The 13,801-nt window shown below is 40.9% G+C and overlaps 1 protein-coding gene across 4 annotated transcripts in view; it reads right to left on the bottom strand.

The window, feature by feature from the left end:
- The window catches only part of AMBRA1 (autophagy and beclin 1 regulator 1), a 129,062-nt gene that overhangs the window by 29,642 nt on the left and 85,619 nt on the right, over positions 1-13,801 (bottom strand). For all 4 annotated transcript variants that reach the window (XM_042038420.1, XM_042038421.1, XM_042038423.1 and 1 more), the window contains 2 exons: positions 13,605-13,793; positions 12,999-13,153 (listed from right to left, as the gene is read on the bottom strand). In XM_042038420.1, coding sequence (XP_041894354.1) covers positions 12,999-13,153; positions 13,605-13,793 — 344 coding nt within the window. The remainder of the gene's footprint in view (positions 1-12,998; positions 13,154-13,604; positions 13,794-13,801) is intronic.

Below are 13,801 nucleotides of genomic sequence, written 5' to 3'. Positions count from 1 at the left end.
CAGACTTCAATGAAGAGGGGATGGTGGTAAACCAGTAAGCAGGGAAGGGAATGATGGTATGCTGGAACAACAGGATAAATGTTCAGGGGAATGCAGATCAACCACAACTGCACTGCTGAGGTGACCTGAAGCAAATAATTAGAAGCCATTAGGATGGGACTCATCAGCTATCATAATAAACTGGCGCTGTTTTTCTCCATAGCTCTGTTGCCCACTGCCTATCTTGTCTGTTTGACAATTTAACTTGAGAAGCCCGAGGCAGGGATTACTTATCTACGTGCCCTCCAATAGCTAGTACCCTGACCATCCTATATGCAATCAAAGTAAGTCAGAGCAAAACAACATAGCTGCATTATTTCCCATCACCAGTAACAAATTTAACTGCTCCTCTGAGGAGGCCACACTAGACAAGAAAAACGGCTTTCTCTGTATGGCAGAAGCTGGCCACTCTTTGCCTTGTCTCTCAGCAGTTAGTGTATTCAGAGAAGCTCAGTGTTTGGACAGTAGGAACAGGTCTTTAGGGGTTTAGCTAGGTCTTACCCATCTCTGTCATGTCTGTCTCATTCCCCTGCCCTGCCTTGCTTGCTGGGACAGCAGGGAGGGAAGGGCAAGGGGAGAAACAGAAGGGTGGGGGAATCAGATGTACGATGGTAACACTTGTTACCATGGAGATTAGGATGCACTCTGAGATGGGAAGATTGGATTTAGAGGAGGAGGAGGGAGGGGAAAGGGAGGGGTCTGCCAGAACCAGAAGCATAAATTCATAAAATAAGCATTATGAATCTCTCAAGACTGCAAGGGTCTTCCATCATATCCTTCCTTGGCAAGTCAGAAACAAAACAGTTTCTCTTCTCCTGAGAATGGCTATGTCACATCTCAAGAAGCCACCACCTTCCTGGGCTAGCAGCAAGCTCTGCCCAGTTGGCAAGTCAGCTTGCACAGCTGTTGTCCCACACGCTCTGTAACTAGCCACGCCAAGGCGGGAGACTTGCTGGCTACAGGTGAGCTTTACTGCTTTGCAGTAAACAGTACCCCATGGAAAATGCTCCTCCCAGGACATGAGTCTGCTTTTGACAACCTGGAAGTGCTGGCTGAGGGCTGAATCTCAAAGACAAGACAGCTTTAACATTCTGCATCAGAATAGTTGCTTCATCATTCCACTCCACTCCATTCAATTCTAAACAGCTTGTCATGCTGAAGAGCTCCCCTCCCCTGCTGCTTCCCACTCCCACGCTAATGGGACAACTCCATGCAGTGTTAAGGGTGATGACATCCGTGCGTGTGGTAATTAGTATATAAAAAGAGAAAGCAGCTGTACTGGCATAATCACCACTCGCAGCAGTAACCAGGACCCAGCTAATCAATCTGATGCAGTCATACAGACTGTCTGTTGCAATTGCATCCATTAGCAAGACCCCCTACTCTATACATAGTGGAAAAAAAAAATTCAAGTTCCTTCAACATCAGCAGGTCCTTCTCTTCAAAGAAGGTCAGAACTCTGCCAGGAAGCATTATTTGTCAAAGATCACCGCTAATTCCTTTTGGATTTTTTTTAGTCTTCTTGTTTCCATTGCTAAATCTTATAAAAAGTTACTGAGATATTTCAACCAAAGTAGCCAGCCTGACAACATACCACAGACTGACCATACCTCTTTGCCAATGGATTGTTTATGTTTTGTAATTCTGAACTTCTAGGAAAAATACTCAGGTTACTACAGAAATCCTACATAAACACAACTCTCCAGTTTCTAGGTCAAGTGACTGCTGTCAGCCCTCAAACTCTTAAAATTAACAATACAAACGCATAAAGTTGATAATTCAACAGTTTCTTTTCATTAGGGCTGGTTCACAGATTTAGTGCAGGCCATGTGTAACAGCCATGTTGACAGCCAAGGATTCAGGAATCACTTTAGAAACAGTGCTGTAAAAGTGCACTAATGATCACTTAAAGTGATCTTTAAGATGCTCACCATACCCTATCAGAGTTTCCAGAGAGCTTATTTTTAGTAGTGTGGCAGTTCTGGTTAGGAGATATCACATTGCACCACACTTTATCAGCCCATAATGACCATCAGCAGTCACAGAAAGCTTCCATGCTCTTCACCATAACCAATGTCAAACTTGCTCTTAGCATCACTATGCTGCCAGTTCAATAATACACAGACACACCACCAGACATGGCAATTCAGCATTTTACAAAGTTGGCAGCTGCCTTTATTTCCAGATGCTGTTCTGAAATAGTTCTGAATGGTATGTTTCTCTAAATACAAACACTGTGAAGTCTGAGGAGTGTGTGCTTCAGAACATACCTATAGAAGCTTAAGCCTGAACAGGTAACATATGTATAGCAAGCTGTTCTCTTCTTGCAAAAACGATGACATATAAATATTATTTCAGTACATATGACAGGTCCTACTCCTTCACTTTAGGGCCCCATAACCCAGGCTGAATTACACAAAACAGTTGCTCGACCTGTGCTTACATTTGTAGAAAACCCTGTCTTTGGTATCTCTCCACACTTTGCTGGAGATTCCAGCAGTCTTCTGTCATTTCAAGAAATCCATCTCTCCTTGAGTTCAGGGGATGTCAGGAAGGTAAAAAGTCCTCCTCTAGAAAAACCAAAACTGTCTAGGTACCTAAACTTCCACACAGAAGGCAACTCGTACCAAGGGAAAGCAATATTCACTAAAGAAACAAGTCGGTTGCTTCCATTCTACATTCCTGTAACCATGAGGTGTGGGGAAAGAGTTGGTTGAGCAATTTATGTCTGCACTTTTCTATTTCCAAAAACTGTACTAGAAGCAACTACCTATCTCTTTGGTGTGCCTTTTCCATCCTCACTCAACAGGAGTGGGCATGTACATCATGCACTGAACTCTGTAAAGCTCCTTTCAACACTTCACAGCCACAGGAAAAGATGGCTCAAAGAAAGCAGGGCTATAAGGCATGAAGAAAAGAAAAATACAGGCCCTCAAATTATTCAGCAAACAAGCCACATTTGGAGTGCAAAGGCCACTTCAAGCCCACTGCTGCTGCTTCCTCTCCAACTTGTCACTGCTGTCACATCAGTACTGGCACACCTGTCACAGCCACCAGCTTAGGCGTCTACTTATGGCAGAGTGCCAGGAGAGGCTGCATGACAATCAACAGCCTCAAGGAATCTTTCCCAATGATCTCTTCCTCAATGTCAAGCTGACAGGCCCAGGACACAACACATAAGCACAGAGCTAGACAGTTAATTTATACCTGCCCTGGAGGGGTAAGAAAACTTTTTGCTAAAAGTCTCTGCTACGTCCTCGTTATTGAGCTAGTCCTTTTGTCTTCCCCTCCCACTCTATCCCAGGGAAGCTGCTGCTTTTTAATAACATCAAATTCCACCTTCCCCCCCCTCCCATTTCTGGGATGTGGCAACACTAAAAAGCTGGACAGAGCAATCGCCAGGATCCTGTCAGTCATCAAAGCAGCAGCAGGCTGCCCCAAGTCTGTGCTACTGCTGCCAGTTGGCGACGGTGCTGCACCACTCGCCTGATCCAAGCGGCACCGCGCCTGGCCAAAGTGGAGGCATCGCATCAGCTGCACAGCCGCCTCTTTGCTCAAGGCCTTCCCACCTCTAAGGAGAGCAATGGAAAGCAGGGGAGTGCTGAACACTACTCGTTTGGCAGAGCAAGATCTTTCTTCTCTCTGGCACTCAAGAAAGAACAAACATGTTTTGAAGCTAGAGAAAAGTTTTGGCACAAGCAGGTAGGAAAACTCAGCAGGAACTCTTGCTTTTTATCTCTTTTAATTCAATAGAGACACTTCTGCTCTCGACTAGATGCATCTGCTTTCAAGATGCCAACAAATTTCAAGCCATTACCTTTGCTTAGCCTAAGCAGCAAGCTGGCTATTAGATCAACCTTGATAAACACCACTTGGGGAGGGAGTGCAGCTGTTGTCTCCTTTACATGGGGAGATTATGCTATCCCTGAAGCAGATAAGGAGGGCTTATAAACCACCAGCCTAAAACATAATTATTAATTTTCAACTGAATTAACACTGTCACCAAAGGCTGACAGACAATGAGAACACACAAGGAAAGAAATATCTGATGTGTTAAACACTATAGAAACCTCTTTGCGGACTGGTAAAATACACAGTTTCGCAGCTACTCTGACCTGGGTTGCAGAGGAAGAGCTTCAGAAAGGATCATTTATCTCTGCTGGATGAGTATAACTGTGCAGCCAACAACTGTAGCATACACCTACACAGATGCAAAATTTGTATTGGTAAACAAAGTGCTCTTCATATGGGTAGGGGTTATACTATCACAGTGATTGTAGAGGCTGCACAGCTTTGTCAATACAACTGCAGCTATACCAGAGACTCTGGCCAGCATAGGTACTTCATACTTTAGCAATCTAAGCTGTGTGAAATATGTCACAGGTGCAGTCCTAAAATCACAGCCAATCCACAACACTGTATTAAGTTCACTGAAATACATCTCCAAGCAAGGCCTACATACAGTCTGAAACTACTCAAAGAGCATTAAAACAAATGCATAAAACTATGAACTCTGATAGTATTTGCCAGAGCAGCAGATAAGGTGCAGTGACAGCATGAAGGCATAAGCAGAGCAAGTTTGACTTCATTTTTTTTGATTGCAAGAACCTTGTCAAGAGAGCATTTAAATCAATTAATTATCTTTTTCATTTTTTTGTCTCCTCCCAATACTGTGTTGCCACTGAAGTATCTTACCTGACATTTTTATAACGTCAACATGTTAACTAGTTCAGCTCTGACATGAAGGTATCAGGTAAGTTTCTATAAAGCATCTACCACTCCCCTGAATACACCACATGTCCTTTGCCAGTAAGCCACCCGCATCACTGACTTGTATTATGCAGTCAATTAGTTTGTGTTTTTCGAAGGCCCAGAAGTATAATAAGAAAAAGACATTCTGACCTGATCTCCTTAACAAATAACACTATATTTCTGCTTAGATTACATTCTTTACTTTGCCTTCTATTAAAGAATTTCACAAAAGATGATGAAATTCAGGCTTAAGACTTGCACTGCCACAAACCCCAGAGCCCTCTACAGCAAAATTCAAGTCTAGCTTGTCTAAAGCAGAGCAAAGCAAAGCAAAACAAACACTCCTTGGGATAACTGACTGATTGCTCAATACATTTGTTCATAAGACAGTGTATATCAGCATTTTGAAACATAGCAAGTCTCCCCTTTGTTTGGAAAGAGTCTCTGTGCCTATATGCAGATACAAAGAAAAAGGCACACATTTTCCACAATGAGACAGGGGAAAAGACTTGCTTTTTTTGCTCCCAGTCTCTCCTTTATTAGGCAGGTTGGTGTGTGCTGCTCAACCCCTCCCCCACAGCTGATTCTTGCTAACAATATACACATCTTTCCAATAGATCTTCTCTGTTAAAATGGAAGAAGTGACAAATAATGCACTTATCTTTTTGGATTTGTCAGTCTTATTCTCAAATGGATTTTATCGTCCAATGCTCAGCACAAATAAAATTTCTTTCAACTCCATTTATCTTCCTCAGATGCAATAGGATTATATATAAAATTTTTCTTCAGTCTTTACCAATACAACAAACCTCTTTCTGACTTTTTCCTGCACCTGTTGTCCATGCAGAAAATCCTAGCTTTGCTTTCTGAGCCACAGTGAATTAAATGAGAACTCTTAATTTTCAGCAACAACTGAAACCTTAACTGTGGATAGTTGATCCAACTCCTAAAACAGGTCAGCACCAGAAATTCCTGTTGGATGGAATGAGAAACTTTCTGCAAATGTAAAAGATTGTTGGTTCTTTCTGATCCTACTTGATCACAATTTATTGCTGGTATTTCAAATTCAGAGAAGTCTCATTAAAGCACACCTAATCCCTTCTTTCTTTAGATGAGTTCTTTGCATTATCAGCTGGTACTTTATTTCACAAGCCTGCCATGCAACTACTACATTTAAATATAACTAGTGGGAACAAGGTCTTATGAAGAAATGGATCATCTTAGGTAACAAAGCTCTCACTCAGTAAAATAACACACTTGCAGTGAAGTGGCTCATTATTTTACTACCTGTCTTCCAAAGGCTGCAAAACCAAGGTAATAGCTCCAAAAACCCCCTTAGGGGACTGGTCCAAACCTGGATCTGAAACCTAGGGCTGAGTAAGCAAGAAACTGTTAAACAAAACAATTATCCTTTCATTTGCACATGCACATGGTTGGAAAAGATGAAAGGAGAGAAACGGGAATGTCAAAGGGATTGGAGTGACAGAAGATAGACACGTGTATGTATGTTCAGTGCAGATGCAGAAGCGAACTAAACTGTGCCAACAGGACTGTGCCCCACTGCTACTCTCTCCTGCAAAAATCACCAACAGCTCTCAATGCTGGATCAATCCAATAAAGACACGGTCACTTCTCTGGCAAAAGGAATGACAAACTTTTCCTTCTTTGCCCTTCACTCAGAATGCAAACCAAAACCACTACCTGTGAATTCCTCATTAAATGTCATGCTGAGACTGTAACAGCAACATCTACAGTGTGTTAAAAATCCAATGACAAGAGCAAAGGATTTGTGCACAGCTGCCATTCCATCTGCTGAGCCTCAGTAGAATGGCATACAAGATCAAATGTCAACAATATGTTGATGACAGAGCTACATGCATCCTCATCTAGGTGAAAAGAGGCTGTCATCCAGCTGCCTACATGTCTGAAGGAATAAATACTGGAGGAAAGAGCTGGTTCAAATTTAATTCAAGGAAGATGATAGGAAGAAGTACTGAAAAAAGTTTTTATGAAATTGCAAACAGCATTTTCTTCTCAGACCATACCCAGTTCAATACAAATTGGTAATAATTCACTTTGGCTCCCTTCCCCCTAAATGACTTGGGCAAGATGACTGCACATAAATAATCTCAGATGTGGAACCATGTTTGCCATAATTTCTTAAATCTAGTTAAAACTATGTACCAAACTGCACTGAAGCTAACAGTAGCTACTGTGGGGTATACAGGCTCAAGGCCTTATCTGAACTGCAAGAGCTCTGCTCTCCAAATACCAAACAAAATGTCTTGGCTCTCAGTTTCACATCCCATGAAGTAAAAACATCCTGAAGAGACGTTATTTGCCTTTTCTTCACACCACTTTGCTAAAACAGACATTGCTCTGTGTTTAACCATCACATGAGATATTAACACAGTATTTTATGAAGGGTTCTAATGAGTTTTTACAGTTTCCTCTAAGTTCTGCCTTAGCAGGCTTCAGGCAGACACAGCTGAATTGGTCAAGACAGCAACATAACTAACTCTTACAACATACTATTCCTGCATATTTCTGCATCCATACTCAAATGTGCACAACTGTGCAAGTCTGTGTGCCATCTGCACCCCCAAGGTAGTGCTGCATTTTCCAGTGATGCTGAATACAGCTCTTTCTTACAGCATGCTACATAAACAGTGTTTATCAACGTGTTTTGGATATGATCTGTTTTCCTAAAGATACCTGACAGAATCTGCCAACATACAGAATATATAAAATATTTGGTCTCAACCAGACAATTATGGTCTTCTCTGCTAAAGGAAGGATTTCCCATTTCAGTCAAAAAAGGGTCGTGCTCCCATGTCCTCTCCTAGTATCAACAAGTGCCTGCAGTCTGTGACTTTGCTTGGCCTTTTGAAAGTCTAAAAAACATTCTATGCAGCTTGACTTCTGCCAAGAGTGAAAAATTTCTTTGGGCAATAATTGGATATATTATTTGCAGTTCTACTTGGAGTCAACAGAAGATCACCCTGTTGACCTGAAGATGTCAAATCTTTCTTAAAAGAAGACCCAAGGGACCATACCAACACATTCTTCTTCAACAACACAGCAAGAAGTTGGTACTTTCTTGCAAACTATTCTTTTTCTCAGAAGTATGTTAGTTCATATGAACTCTTCCACTGAAGGTGATGTGTTGCAGTAAGACATCTCCACATATTCTCCTACCCAATTTTCTTTCCACATTCCCATGGATTCTGACAAAACTAACTTGTGCCTCAGTGAAGCAAATGTGCAGGGTATTTGCTTTCAAGCTTAAAGCCTGGTCGCTTATGGCTACAGGAGCACACATAGCTCACCCAGAGAGTCAGTGAGCGACCTTTGCAGACCACACTGGATACATTCTACTGACACTTGCATGAAGCTCAGAATGCAATAGCACTCAGTAAAACTGTGCCATCTTTTCAAAAATTCTGTGCATTGTCCTCATTGAGAGTTAATATGCTAAAACAAAAAAAGCTTGGCTTTGTGCTAAAACTTCGCAAGTCTTTCTGTTTCAGGCCCTTCTTCCTGTGGTATTTGGAATTCTCCATCTGTTTACAACGGAAATGTACACATACTCTGTTCCATCCAGGCTATTGACCGACCGCTTAATTGGAATGTTTCCCAAATAGCAGCAGTCTTGTCAAGAACTAGTTCTGGATCTCCACAGCCTGCATTTTTTCCACATTCAAAGCACAGTGCAGCATTTGAGATGGGGCTTGGTTAAGTCACTTTATCCCCACAAATTGTACGATTCGTTCTTCAGCTTCATGCCAATCAAATTTTTCTATCACCTACTTCACTTTTTGCATCCTGAACTTAAAAGCTACCTTCAAGGTTTTATTTTAATTTGGATTCCAGTAATCATGTTTTGCTGATATTTCCAAGTTATCTTCCTCTGGGTAAAATGAAAAACATTAAACATTGCAAGGACATCAGCATTTGTGAATGCCAGAAATAAAACTACCTTCTGGCTGTCTTTCTCACTAGTACCCACTGCTATCAGTTCCAGGGCAATATGATCCTTAGTCTTCCATGTTTCTAAGGATCTTCAGCTCCAAACAAGGTTCTAATTTCATGTTCTTCGAAGTCTTTTAACCTCCATATATGCTTGAAAGAACATGGAATTCAGAAATCACCCCAGACTGAACACTTGAAAACAGACACTCTTTATTTAGAGATTAATTCCACCTATGTTTTCAAAATAGGCTATATAACCTATCCTTACTCCACATTTGGAGTCCTGTCTCCAAGCTTTCTCTCTCTGAAACTCAAATTGCAGACAATTCCCAGCATCACTGCTATCTGTACCACCCCCAAGCTAGAGATCTGCTAAAAGCAATTCCTTCCCTGTATTCTCCAGCTACAGATAAAATACAGAGATTTGCAAAAAAATCCCACAAGAACACAAGCAACAAACACTTGAAGTTCATGCATACCACTCCTGTTAAAAGTCAACACTACTAGAGAGCTTTTGTTTTTCAGACTGAAGTTTAAAAATTGTTCTTTAGCAGAGCCAGGTTTCCATGTGAAATGCTAATCAGGCCAATCTGAAGGGAGTGAACAGAAAAAGCATGAACCTCTAGCTCACAACTACCACATTTGATGACAATTCATGACTTTATTTCTGAACACAATTTGTAACTGTCAAATCACGACAGCCCTGACCTGTTGTGAACTCTACCCAATCTCTCTGAAATATTAGGAGTAAGATGTACACAGACAACGCACACTTGTATAACCAAGGTGCCCCTTAGTAAAATCCAGAAGTGCTGCAGTTCTCAGAAAATTTCATCAATAGCCAGTGGATTTCTAGTACAATTAAATGTATTAAAGTTTCATGTAACAAAATTAATTAATTGCATCTTCAAAATCTCTATTTTAACAGCAAGATGGAAGAAACCCTCCAAGCAATAGAAACCTGCATTCCACTGACTGCTAGTTAAGGATGTGGAAGAAGGGTTATTTGAATCAGAAATAATCACTGTATTTCACTCGTCAGCAGTGGCTTAGAGGCCATGTTGCCAAGCCCTACTCTTCTAGTTCATTGACTGCAAATCCAAAGCCATGAGGGAGGCAGGAAGGCAGGAAGGAAGGAAGGCAAGAAGGAAGGCAGGCAGGAAGGAAGGCAGAAAGAACTGTCAAACAACTTATAAGAATTCTCAAGAAATGTAATGTAGTATTTCTTCTGGGAGTTTTGGAGTAGTGTATAATTAAAATCCCCACAAAATATTGCTTCAAACGTGGCTCTGACTCATTTTTAATTAAGAGTTTGAGTAACAAGTGCTTTGTGTTACAAGCTGTTGGCAGAGAGGCAACAAAAATGCTTTCTGATTCTAAGGTGCATATTAAATTAGATATTAAAGAATACAGTTTCACCAGGTTTCCTAAACCTTTTTGTACTGCATGCTGGCCAAGCTATAAACAGATTTTTACACAACTGAATACGAATATGTCAGCCACTGTAAAGATAGTGCGCTAAGAAAATGATAATGTTTCCTACTTAAAACTCTATTTTCATTTTACATGTCTTGAAAAGTATTACAAAACTTATGAAGCAGTCTTACTGTGAAACTCAAAGCAGAAGAAATACCTGTGGTGGGTGCACTAATATTTACAACTAGATGGAGGAGATATTATTAATGAAATTAACAGCTGTATGCTTTTCAAGCTTGGTCTTATGGACTGCACAAAGACAACCAGCAGCACACCAAAATGTTGAAATAATATTCAACACCACTCAACAGGAAGGTTCTTTAACCAAATTAATTCAAACTGATCTAGCTGTGACCCTGTCATGCATGCATAAAGCTCCAAGTCCAAAGCAGTCAGAAATAAGACATTTTTAACATCTTTAAACATGATGTGGGGAGGGGGAAAACAGCAAAATAGTTAGCAAATCCTGCTAGACTGGATGGATTTTAAAACGTGGGGGAAAGGTTTTTGGAAGCTATAAATACATGTGCAAGAAACACGAAAAAAGCAACCTTTAGAATACATGCAATCCATCTGGAGAAAAAAAAATCCAGAATTACAGCAGATGAGAAAGACAGAAGTGCAGTGATGTGGAGCAAGTCTGAAAAGGAAGAGTGGGAAAAAATTGCACAAAATTTTCAATGCACCAAAACAGCAACCCCCTCCCCCCTCCCAAAACCTGACCCTCCCTTGATGGTTTCTGACTGCGTAAGTAAAGGCCATTGTCCAATAGAAAAAAACTACCCTCTGTGGGCTTCTGGTAAAACTGTGCTTATCACATTACGTACATTTAAACATATCCCAGAAGGAGGGAGAAAAAAATAAAAAAAAAAAAGAAGAGGTTTTTTTGAGAGAATTCAAAAGAGAAAAAAAAAAGAAAGCTGGAAGATTCAATTACAAGAGAAGATTAAGGAATACAAAACATTACTTCACTGAATTGTGACTAAGAGCAGGGGTACAAGCATTTGAAGACATGGAGATGAAGAAATATAAATGAAACATTTAGACAGGGAGCTTGCTGATTTAGCTGGCTACAGAAAAATGTCTCCAAAAGTAAGGGCTAGAAGCCATAGCAACTGGAGTTTAGAGCAAATGTAAAGGACAGATGAGAGGAAGACATGTGATTTTTGCTAATAGGACTTCTCTGTCTTTACTTATGATATGGTAAAAAGACTGTGGGAAGGGCTACTCCAGTTTCTGGCAGAAAAAATATGCATTTCACTAGGATCTTAAAATAGCTGAAAAAGAAACAGTACCAGGGCAAACTACATTTTTAAAAGGATCGAAAAGGATGCTGAATCCATGTACTTTATGATCTTATATCCACACAGCTTCCATCAACGGTACCTGTAAACCAAATGGTGGTTTTTTTCATAAATACATTGTAATTTCTGTCTCTTACTTTGAGAGGCCAGAATGGTAGCTTAGAACCAGGTCTGATAAAGTGCTGACTGGTGCACAAAAGAATCCCTTTGTCATTGATCTTCCCTTGCCTTATAATATAGAGCAGATGATGACAATAAACAAGAGAAAATTTTACATCAGCTGATAAAGTGACTCTCTCTGAATCATGAACTGTCTGAAGAGCAACTACAGAATCCAAAGGTGAATCAAGGAATTTCTCCCAGAGACAAGTCTCTCCTCAGTGTCAGGTAACTAGACAAATGCCTCACTGCAACCCTTGTACACTGGGAAAACACTGCCAAAAGTAATAATAATTAGAGAGGCTTTAAAAAAAAAATTAGAAAAAAAAAAGAGGAAAAAAAGATTTCTTGTGGAATGAGTTCCTCTGCGGTAAAGTTATCCCTCAAAGTTCATCTCCTAAAACAAGTCACCTGAATACATGGTCTAGAACTTGAATCCAACCCAAATTTCAGCTTTAAAATTACTTAGTTCTGACTCCTCAACTCTCTTTGTGCATTATGAACTGGACATGGCTTTTACTACCTTGAACTATCACTAAACAGCTGTTGTGCTTCACTCATTAAGAAAGCAAGACACACATGTTGTGCTTCACTCATTAAGAAAGCAAGACAGACATGTTCTCAACTCTACCAGTTAGTGAAAAGACAAAGGTTTTCCCTCAGGTACTAAATGACTCAGAGTGGATCACGGATCAGCTGTCCTACAAAGCAGAGGAACATAAAAATAATTCCATCGCCCAAATATGCTTACATATACATTAAAAACTAACTAATAAATAGCCAGCAAAGCTCGTTTGGGAAAAGCCTCAACTTCAGCTTTGGTAAGCCTCAACTTCAGTTTGCAGGTACGATATGAAGCTTGGCTCCTACCCTTCCCAAAACTGCTGGTGGCTGCTGTCCTAGAGGTTACTTGCTTTTAGGAATGATAGAACATGATCCTGAAGCCTCAGCTGATAAGCTGCCTCAGCAAAGCCAACTGTAGTACCACAAACAAGATGCACATTACCTGAAAAAGCACAAAAGAGCTACTAGGTACTCTGAATGATATCTAGCCCTAGGAATGTATTCCACAACACGGAATGTATTCGCTTGTTATCATATTTGAAACAAGAGAAAAAATTCACAATTATGTTGTATTTACATTCTCCTGCCATGTTTGCATGCCTCTGTAATAAACTCCTTCACATGTTTATTATTCAGTGGGTCTGGAGCACGCTACCTCTTTGTTATTATAACCCAGCAACTAACTACTAGGCTGGAGCCAAACACACAGAAACAGAATACACATATACTCACCCTCATAGAGGTTTCTCCGCCATGGGGCTGTTGCAGCCTGAAAACCTGAGCAACCATGTGTTCTGTAGTGGGGTGCAACAGGATACGTCGGGAAGCCAGTCCCACCATAACATATCTGCCCATTGGAGACAGGCTCACAGAAATGGCATTAGGTCCTATGAAGAGAAGAGGTGTTATTTCTCTCACGAGTTGACATCCTGCCCCATGTTTCACCCACACAGGTTTTTCACTCCCTTCCAGCATTCTCATAATGTATGCCACACTAATCTCATTCTTATAAGGGGTAGAGAAGAATAAGGAGACCTCCACAAGTTACAAGTTTTACAGGACTTTTCCTTGCTGCAGGTGTTCTATCACTAAGACAGTGAAGTACTTTAAGGAATAAAAAACTATTCCTTAGCAGCTCCCCCATACCAGCACCTTATTTGTCCAGACCATACCACAAGCCTCTCCCCAGCAGTACTGTGTCTGCAGCTGGCTAGATGGCCAATCTAGTGTTTCCTGTTGCTACAATTACTGATGTTAGGCTGTTGCATTTCTTACTGAAGGCTGAAGTTCTGAGGTTCTCACACCCCCACCCACCCTGATTTCTTGCTGCATGCTTACCAAATCTTTTTGTGTAAAGCATCTCGCCCAAATTGTGGGGTGCCAGAGAATATACAGCCAGTATTCCTTCATCAGGGAAGCCTCTTTGACTGCTGGGAATGAAGGCTGCCAGCAGCTGCCCATCAGCAGAGATATCACAGCTAGCATCATTGTAGATCTTGCAGTTTTGGACAAGCACATTCACAGAGGCTGCAAAG

Source organism: Corvus kubaryi, unplaced genomic scaffold (genome assembly GCF_017639235.1).
Source record: "Corvus kubaryi isolate FWS band 111438036 unplaced genomic scaffold, C.kubaryi_AGA036_p1.0 37392, whole genome shotgun sequence".
Lineage (NCBI taxonomy): Eukaryota > Metazoa > Chordata > Aves > Passeriformes > Corvidae > Corvus > Corvus kubaryi.
Note: the sequence above shows the minus strand (reverse complement) of the source record. Positions and strands in the feature narration are given on the sequence as shown.